Source organism: Phyllopteryx taeniolatus, chromosome 8, assembly GCF_024500385.1.
Source record: "Phyllopteryx taeniolatus isolate TA_2022b chromosome 8, UOR_Ptae_1.2, whole genome shotgun sequence".
In the NCBI taxonomy this organism is placed as follows: Eukaryota; Metazoa; Chordata; class Actinopteri; order Syngnathiformes; family Syngnathidae; genus Phyllopteryx; species Phyllopteryx taeniolatus.
The window spans coordinates 2,218,918-2,228,575 of record NC_084509.1 but is presented as its reverse complement, the minus strand read 5'-3'; the positions used below and the strand labels follow the sequence as shown (position 1 = coordinate 2,228,575).

Below are 9,658 nucleotides of genomic sequence, written 5' to 3'. Positions count from 1 at the left end.
AACATATAAATTGCAACGAGTGGTGGTTTTGATAAAGCATGTATCATAGAATGATGCATCGTGGTAAATGTGGTAAATTACGGACTAAAACCCCTTAATGTCGTTCTGGCGATCAGAGGTTTCCATAGTGTAGTGGTTATCACGTTCGCCTAACACGCGAAAGGTCCCCGGTTCGAGACCGGGTGGAAACACATTTTCTTTTCTAAGAATAAAATGTTAGTAAAGTTGAATAACTTTAAAAAAAAAAAAAAAAGTCCTATCAATGTCCCCGTGATATGGTAGTTTGTTTTTCCTCTAAATTGAAGGCATTGCACTCTCTGGTCACTATGGGGCGCTCAAGCACTACTGAAAAAAAAATATTATTCTCGCCCATTCGAAAAGGGACTTGTGTCTCTCACAGTTCTGTGCATGTTCTCCCCGTGCTGCGTGGCTTTTCTCCGGGTACTCGGTTTTCCTCCCACATTCCAAAATCCATCCATTTTCTGAGCCGCTCCTCACTAGGGTCGCGGGCGTGCTGGAGCCTATCCCAGCTGTCATCGGGCAGGAGGCGGGGTACACCCTGAACTGGTTGCCAGCCAATCGCAGGGCACATACAAACAAACAACCATTCGCACTCACAGTCATGCCTACGGGCAATTTAGAGTCTCCAATTAATGCATGTTTTTGGGATGTGGGAGGAAACCGGAGTGCCCGGAGAAAACCCAGTCGGCCACCGTGCCGCCCATTCCAAAATCCTGGTAGGTTAATTGAAGACTAAATTGCTGTCTTGACTATACATTTGTTTCTACCATTGATTCCGGGTGCAAAGTAGTATTAATTATTATTTCCAAATGTCAATGAGGTAACTTGCTTAAAAAGGTGGGTGTTTTTTGTCTGTCGTAACCACACCCATCCATCTTCTTTATCGCTTATCCTGTCAAATGAAACGATAATTATTGAGCTTGAAATACTTTATTTCAATTTGGAAAGCAACAAGTCAACAATAGCAAAATATAAGCATTTAACATCAGTGAGGCACAGAACACATAACACTGCAAATACTGTACGACACTTAAGATAAATTCATCAAATGATAAAACCTGATATTAAAACTTAAAAAAAAAAGAAAAAGAATAAATATAAATTCCACTCAAACACCATAGAAAGTGAAGTGGAATCTTACTTTCACTAGTAGGCCAGTGAGTGATATCAACAATACTGTATTTGTCACTTTAACTCCAGACTCATATTCCATTTATGTCATGTGCATAAGTCATTTCTACAAAAGCTTACACATACTGAACAGTTAATATAATCCACCAACATTAGTATAATGCTTTTGTTAATGTCTAGAATAAAGGCTGGGAAGAGCTTATTTTGTGCTAATTAAGTGCAGAAATGCAAAAATATTATTATTATTATTATTTTTAAAAAACCAACCTCATAGCTAACTATCCTTTGTACAGTGCGGTTATCTTAAGTGAGTGATTTCTTAGGATCCACCAAAACTCCTGCACGACAGTGAATTTCGCTTCCTTTCCTTAACTAGCACAGTTGTCATCAGTCTCTGCTCTCATTAAAGATCATCTTATACATCAGGCAGTGACCAATTTGGTGGGAGGGCTCAATGAGGGCAAGTCATTAGCCTTCACTGTTCATGATGTGCAAAAACACAAAGACTGAACAAAGTACAGTATTACTGGAAATTAATATAAAGATAATTTCTAAAATGGATGACTCATCCACTGGCAGGATTATAAAGCCCCGTACGGAGCCAATGGCTATTAAATCCAATTTAGACTATGTCTTTACATTTCTGCTGTATGTAACATGACATCGCATGTGCTCCTGATTCACTGCCATTAAATTATGTTAACTGGCTACTTAAATCTAAAAGAGAAAACAGCAGGGTCAGCGACAGCCAGCCAAGGGGTACGTTACAGAACTGGATCGATCGATCCAGTCTTACTGAGGTAGCTTCCTGCTGCCTCCAACTCCACGCTGGAGAGGAAACGTCTGGCTCGCCGATGGCGGTCGTAGCTCAGCTCCGTGGCGTACACGCCGCTGGTTTTCTTGGGGTAGATGATGGTGGTGCTCGTAAAGCTCTGCGGCCGATAGCGAGGCTGGAAATCCAGCTGAGTCTTATAACGACGCCAGGTGCTGTGGGACACGGCTGTGATGGTCTGCATGCAGTGCTCCAGGCCTTGACCCCACGGCCGCAAGGACACATTCTGAATGAAGTGGCGGTACGAGTCATAGTGCACTGACGAGGTGTATCTGTGGATCAAACGAAGTGATTGAGCTATCACCCACATGTCTGTTCAGTGCTGCCTTTAGTCCAGCTTAGTTTTCCAGTATTGTATCAGTATAGTTGAGCAAAGACGCAAAAACATTATTGGGCCTAATGGCTGTTTCAGTTTGTGTGTTCTCTGTTTGTGTGGGTTTTTCAGGTTACTACAACTCAGAGATGGGTAGTAACGAGCTAAATTTACTCTGTTACAAACACGCAAGTAACTTTTTGGATACGCAGTACGAGTATTCTTAATGGCCGCAATATACTTTTACTTAGTTTGACTTCAGTATTCTTGTTAGGAAAAAACTACTTTTACTCAGTTATATTGAGCTAAATTACACTCGCCAGATATTTTCATTTATAGGTATTCATCATAGCTTGTGAGATTTATTTTGGTATGTCAGAGAGACTTGTCACAGATTGTTCTACCAATCAAATGTAACTGCTGGTGACATTCGACTCCATTTTACTAATCAAACTTAGCCAGTCAGTGATATGACCACAAAGTCGCCACAGCCCCACACAGAAGCAACATTTTCAAAGTGACTAATTTACATGAAGCATAGCAGAAACAAACAGAGAGGAAAAATTGGCATGTGACTCTCAGTAAGAAGCGGTGCAACACCCCTGGACATAAAATATGGTTACAAAACAAGAAAGAACAGCTCTCTCATGTACTGAACTGCATTGTTCCAGTTTTTTATGTACTTGCTTCCTGATGAGCCTATTGGGCCATTTCACTAGTGTAAACAAAGACAATTACTGTAATTTAAGATCCTCTCGTGGATGAATTTGCCTTGATTTCTATTATTTTATAAAGATTTTATTCATTATGATTTTAGTTAAAGTGATATTGTTGGGCAATCTGAAGTTGAACATTCCTTTTTTAAAATATTTTTGTCAATTTGACAAATCAGAAGTTATTCGCTAGTTATTCATTACTTGAGTAATTTGTTCACGGAGTACTGTACTTAAGTAATTATTTGGAGGACTACTTTTTACTTTTACTTACATCATATTATTTACTTACATCATATTATTCTAAAGTAACCTCTTAAGAAAATGTTACTTTACCCAGTTACTCCAGGTTCAATGTCCAAAAACATGTATAGCTTCATTGAGGACTATAAAATGTCTGGAGGTGTGAAGAGTTTTCTCATCTTTTTGCCACTTCAAAATATCCATCCAATGCTTACCCTAATTAGGGGTAGAGTTAAGGTTAACTCAGGGCACATGTAGACATACAGTGGGTACGGAAAGTTTTCAGACACCCTTAAATGTTTCACTCTTTGTTATATTGCAGCCTTCTGTTAAAATCGTTTAAGTTCATTCTTTTCCTCATTAATGTACACACAGCACCCCATATTGACAGGGGGAAAAAAACATAATTGTTGAAATCTTTGCTGATTTATTAAAAAAGAAAAACTGAAATATCACACAGCCATAAGTATTCAGACCCTTAGCTGTGAGACTCATATTTAACTCGGGTGCTGTCCATTTCTTCTTATCATCCTTCAGATGGTTCTACACCTTCATTGGAGTCCAGCTGTGTTTGATTCTACTGATTGGACTTGATTAGGAAAGCCACATCCCTGTCTATATAAGACCTTACAGCTCACAGTGCATGTCAGAGCAAATGAGAATCATGAGGTCAAAGGAACTGCCTGAAGAGCTCAGAGACAGAATTGTGGCAAGGCACAGCTCCGGAGAAGGTTACAAAAACAATTCTGCTGCACTTAAGATTCCTAAGAGCACAGTGGCCTCAATAATCCTGAAAAGGAAGACGTTTGGGACGATCAGAACCCTTCCTAGAGCTGGCCGTCCAGCCAAATTGAGCATTCGGGGGAGAAGAACCTTGGTGAGAGAGGTAAAGAAGAACCCAAAGATCACTGTAGCTGAGCTCCAGAGATGCAGTCGGGAGATGGGAAAAGTTCTAGAAAGTCAACCATCACTGCAGCCCTCCACCAGTCGGGGCTTTATGGCAGAGTGGCCCGACGGAAGCCTCTCCTCAGTGCAAGACTCATGAAAGGCCGCATGGAGTTTGCTTAAAAAAAAAATAATAATAATTAAAAAAAACACCTGAAGGACTCCAAGATGGTGAGAAATAAAATTCTCTGGTCTGATGAGACTAAGATAGAAATTATTGGCCTTAATTCTAAGTGGCATGTGTGGAGAAAACCAGGCACTGCTCATCACCTGTCCAATACAGTCCCAACAGTGAAGCATAGTGGTGGCAGCATCATGCTGTGGGTGTGTTTTTCAGCTGCAGGGACAGGGAGACTGGTTGCAATCGAAGAAAATATGAATGCGGCCAAGTACAGGGATATCCTGGACGAAAAACGTATCCAGAGTGCTCAGGACCTCAGATGGGGCCGAAGATTCACCTTCAAAAAAGACAATGACACTAAGCACACAGCTAAAATACAGGAGTGGCTTCAGAAGAACTGCGTGACTGTTTTTGAATGGCCCTGACTTAAACCCAATTGACCATCTCTGGAAAGACCTGAAAATGGTGCCCCACCAACGTTCACCATCCAACCTGACAGAACTGGAGAGGATCCCCAAATCCAAGTGTGAAAAACGTGTTGCATCATTCCCAAAAAGAGTCATGGCTGTATTAGCTCAAAAGGGTGCTTCGACTAAATACTGAGCAAAGGGTCTGAATACTTCAGAAATCTACAAACATTTCAACAATTCTATTTTTTTCCATGTCAATATGGGGTGCTGTGTGTACATTAATGTGGGGAAAAAAATGAACTTAAATGATTCTAGCAAATGGCTGCAATATAAAAAAAGAGAAAAATTGAAGGGGGTCTGAATACTTTCCGTATCCACTGTACAAGCATTTATACACCATTTAGTCTTCAGTGAACCTAACATGCATGTTTTTGGAATGTGGGAGGAAAACAGAGTACCCAAAGAAAACCCACACAAGTCCGGGGAGAACATGCAAATTGTAAACAGGCAGGCCACAGCCAAGATTCAAATCCTGAACCTCAGAACTTGCTAACCAGTGACCCACCGTTTTAAAATAGTACTACAAAAAAAAAAAAAAAAAAAAAAGCACACTGCATTGAACGCATGTGTCAGAATGACATTCTAATCACAATCAAGGAGATAGAGGGCATTTACATCTCAGCATATGGCTGTTGGCTATGGTGAGGATACTTGGACCTCTTCAGCCAGATGGAGATTATGGAGCAATATTGCAATATTTAGAACTAGCGCTTAGTAACAAGGTAAACTAACCTTAGCATCTGTGTTTCTTTTTGCAATTTCTAGCCGATAGTATGCTCAGATGTTACGATGTTGCAATGACAAATTTACTCAACCAATGTGTGACCGACAGTGGCTTATTTCACTGTCTGCAAATACCTCTGAAGCCCAGCTGAGCAGCTACGAGATCTAGTATCTCAGACCTGCATTTGCCAATAGTGTATGTGTCAATAGTGAGCTGTGTAGCTACCGTGCAGCAGAAACACAGTCTATCACAGGAGAGTCCTTTGGTTGACAAGTGGTCAATAGGGGGTGTAAACCACCCCTCAACCCAAGTCAGCTGGGATATGGGCAAGGTTTACCTGCAACCCTGAACAGGATGACCATATAGAAAACAGGATCAATTGAAGGACTTTTCAACATAACCCACCTTACTTCTTTAGGGGGTAAAGGGTCAATTGCTATACCCTCCCCATAGGACAAAGGCTGCAAGGACCCAGAGGGCAAAGTCGAAACCTGCAAAATAAATACATAAAATAAAACAGGTTGGGATGAAACTTTTCTGTGGTCTGAATTAACATTCTGAAGTGAGCCACTGAGTTCATGGAATTCAACTGGGCGAATCTGGTGCATACTCTGGATTCACAGTCGTCAGTCCGCCGTGTCTGCCACAAAGCTTTTCTTTCAACATGTATCACCAATGGTAAATGGGGGTTCTCATCTTACGACGGTCCCGACATACCATGTTTCGAGGTTATGAACGCTGCAATAAACTACTGCAGTTTGCGCAGCGGCATAAGAGTATGTTTTCACACGGCACAAGCAGGCACGCTCAGTTACCACCGTACTTACTGCTTGTCATTATTTTTTTTTAACAGCCTAGATGTGTTTTCATACAAATATCGACTGGAATTATGACTTTACTGCTGCACTAGCATAGATTAGTGGTAGGTTCCGACTTGCGTACGGGTGGAGAGTCACGTCACAGCCGATGTAACAGAACTATCATAAACAGAGGGCCCCTGTGACAACTGCTAATGCAAAACATTTCAAACATTTTTACACCAAGTACCGCCTAAAAGAAAATGCTGAGCTCTCCAATACCACAATCATGACCAACATTACTGAACTATGTGTTCATCAAAAACTGTCTTGTTTTATTCCTAAAAAGTATTTAATATTATTGTAAGCCACTGTAACTTTATGCACAGTATGAATATTACCAGTGTTTAATTATATGAACTTTGGGGGGGGGGGGGGGAATAATTTAATTAAAAGTAATACACTAAGTGTAAAACAATAAATGCTTAAAAACAAGCAGGTGATAAAAAGTAAATGTATTTAATTTAAAAGTTAAATACAACTGAATTGTACTCAGTCGTGTACAACCAGAGGAAGCCCACGTACCACATGTTAAGAATCACTGGCCTAAGTCAATTTTAACTTAATGTCAGAATATCGATTAAAAAAATTAAATGCGCTTGCTAAAAAATATGTTCTTTCTTTATATCTGTGTAGATTCTCGGTCATCCAGATTATCGCAATCGTAAGGTCGAATCGAGGCAACTGGACTGTTATTTGATGATTTTTTTTTCCCTTTCAAAAGAAGTTAAAAAAATGAGTTTGCAATTATGCTATTATACTAATGACATGCATTTGTGCAAGTAAACATCTCAACTCAAATGGAAACCTGTTACTTTCTGCACCCGCAGCCGCTACACTAGGAAATACAGTATACAGTAAACCTTTGCCAATTTGCAAACACCTCTGTGATTTTTTTTTCTTTTTCTGTAGAACATAACTAAAACTATTTGTTGAAAAATACACATATTTGCACCTATCCATATATTTGTGTGCTCTTTCTGTAACACCATACGATGACCCTGCTCCTGCTCAGGCGCCATGTTAGCGGAGGCGTAGCTCGCATTTTGTCACCGGCTAATCGTCGGCCTGCCTGAAAATGAACAGCGGCGTGATGGAAGATTACACTAAAGGTCGTTGTGGGGTCGATACCGGAGAAAGCAGGACGGTGAACTTCTCCAGATGATATATATTGGCAGTGGTGGAAGTCTGATCAGCAGGTAAAGGCGAGCTGCAAGGTACACCAAGTATCCAGCTATTCGCTGAAAAACTCACCTATTCACATTTTTGTGCTCTTTCAGTATTGCCCTGAGATGGCGACAAACCCCCTGACTAATGGGGAAGTCGAAGTTGGAAATAAATTTAATTTTAGACTGCGTTGCTTGCGGAAGTTTCGGAATCTTCGCCGCATGTGCATGTACACGTGCACTTCCGGAGCGTTTTGTCATCTATAAACCATTTATTTCTAAAGGACAATTTTCTAAGATGAGTTTGAAATGTTAACGTGTTTTAGGGTGACAATATATATACTGTTTCAACTATAGGCATTTCTAAACAAATTTAGGGGCTTTGTCAATTACTCCCTTTTCTGCTATTTGCGGCAAGCTCCGTCCCTAACACCGCGAATAGGGTTACTGTACTGTGTGTATTTTAAAACGATCAAGTAACCATGTATCACAAACACATAAGACAAAAAAAAAAAGGAATGGTGGATAGGAACCTTGTAGTTGGTAGTTTAAGGGAATGAATTTGATTGGTGTATTAAGGGTTTGAAGTACTGCATCAATGGAGGCAATTAAAAATCTTCTATTTGGGAATTTTGCAATTGGAGTCAAGTTTTGGTCCCTGACCCCGCGAATAGCGAGGCTTGATTGCACTGTATTATCGACACGTGGAGGAAGCCCGGTGCCGGTGGTAAACATTGCGCTCGACTACAACTATGCATTTCTGGTCAAATTAGGCTCGGACTCATTAGTGATGACGCATACTTACGTTGAGTGTTAGCACATGCATTGTACGACATTATACAGTATGTCGGTTACCCACCCGCGAGCTGCTTCCTTCGTCCTCCGGTACCGGACTGACGCCGCGCGCTTTGTCCTGAGGCAGAAGCCAGACGCTGGGGCTCGGACTCGGCGGTAACCCGGAGTCCGGGCTGTCTAGCCCTCTGTCCGCCCGGCAGCTCATACCCAGCGGGTCCTCTTCGCAAACATTTGCAAAGTTTAACCGTCCGACCATTTCCTTTTCAAGTGCCAAGTTGTGAAATTACAGCAGCAGGAAATATTGCGAAGGACGACGATTTCCAACATGTAGTTCTCCCTTTTGCGCTGCTTTTTCTTGACGTCCTCCGGAGTGAAGTCTCACACCTGGGCTGCTAAGTTGTAGCTGCCCGCGCGTTGTGGGGCCAAAAAAAAAAAAAAAAAAAAAAAAAGTTGAATTCCACGTAAAATAACAACAAAGAACTCCCACAAACCTTCTACTTCAAGTCCTTTCAGCACAGTAAACTCGACGTTTATATATACCAAGATGGGCAAAGTTGAACTTGGCCTTAGGCCACAGCCCAGCTTCAAACTTTTCCCTCTAAACTCCTTCAGGCATTAAAAAGAAAAAGACCCGCCCCTTGGAAGCTTTTCCTCGATGCTGATTGGATGGAGGACAAAATGAAATCGACATGAATATTTATTATACCCCCCCACACCAAAAAAGCACCAAGAGACTATTGAACCAAAACACGTTTTTAAGACAGAAAACCTCCTCACCACAATGGCTGAATTTAAAGCCAATAGACGTTTCGAAAATGTTTAAGTAAATTATATAGAGTTACATTTTTGTACAGTAAATGACATCTCATCCTGATGATATTACTGTAATGTAAGTTGCACAAGCATACAATAGATAACTGGTGTGCAAGTTTACTGCTTAGGTCTGGAATCTGGGGTACATCTTAGGGGGCCAGTAGGGTGACCACCGTTTTTTTCTGCCAAAGATAAATTAGATATGAGATGTACTCACTCTACCCAAGGCCCCATGCAGGTATAATACCAGATCTTTTTTCGAGTGGTATTATGCATGTTTGATGTAGTTCCATTGTAATAGACTGGCTTGTATTAGGTTGTTGTCTTTCAGTCCAGATTGCTGAATTCCATTGACAGCCATTTTCTTTTGCAACCCATGAATTCCAACATTGTAACCCCAAAAATGTAATTCATTCTATTTACCATCCATCCATCTATTTTCTTTACCGCTTATTCTGATAGGGTCACAGGCGTGCTGAGCGTATCCCAACTATCTTCGGGCGGGAGGCGGGGT

At 41.0% G+C, this 9,658-nt stretch overlaps 1 protein-coding gene and 1 non-coding gene across 2 annotated transcripts; one reads left to right on the top strand and one right to left on the bottom strand.

Annotated features, from left to right (window-relative positions):
* Positions 1 to 118: 118 nt before the first annotated feature.
* Positions 119 to 191, top strand: trnav-aac (transfer RNA valine (anticodon AAC)). The gene has a single exon. It is a non-coding gene; the product is annotated as a tRNA-Val (tRNA).
* A 757-nt stretch (positions 192 to 948) lies between these two features.
* On the bottom strand, positions 949 to 8,934 carry rflnb (refilin B). The gene is made up of 3 exons (XM_061781940.1): positions 8,396 to 8,934; positions 5,919 to 6,004; positions 949 to 2,256 (listed from the first exon to the last, which is right to left on the bottom strand). The coding sequence occupies exons 1-3, from the start codon at positions 8,585 to 8,587 to the stop codon at positions 1,917 to 1,919; spliced, it is 618 nt and encodes a 205-aa protein (XP_061637924.1). The 5' UTR covers positions 8,588 to 8,934; the 3' UTR covers positions 949 to 1,916.
* Between the last annotated feature and the right edge of the window lie 724 nt (positions 8,935 to 9,658).

Excerpts from the sequence above, each read along its gene's own strand:
- rflnb (XM_061781940.1), bottom strand. The coding sequence starts at position 8,587 with ATGGTCGGACGGTTAAACTTTGCAAATGTTTGCGAAGAGGACCCGCTG. Across the intron at positions 6,005-8,395 it reads ACGAAGGAAGCAGCTCGCGG|GTTTCGACTTTGCCCTCTGG; the intron begins GTGGGTAACCGA and ends TTTATTTTGCAG. Across the intron at positions 2,257-5,918 it reads TTACCCCCTAAAGAAGTAAG|ATACACCTCGTCAGTGCACT; the intron begins GTGGGTTATGTT and ends TTTGATCCACAG.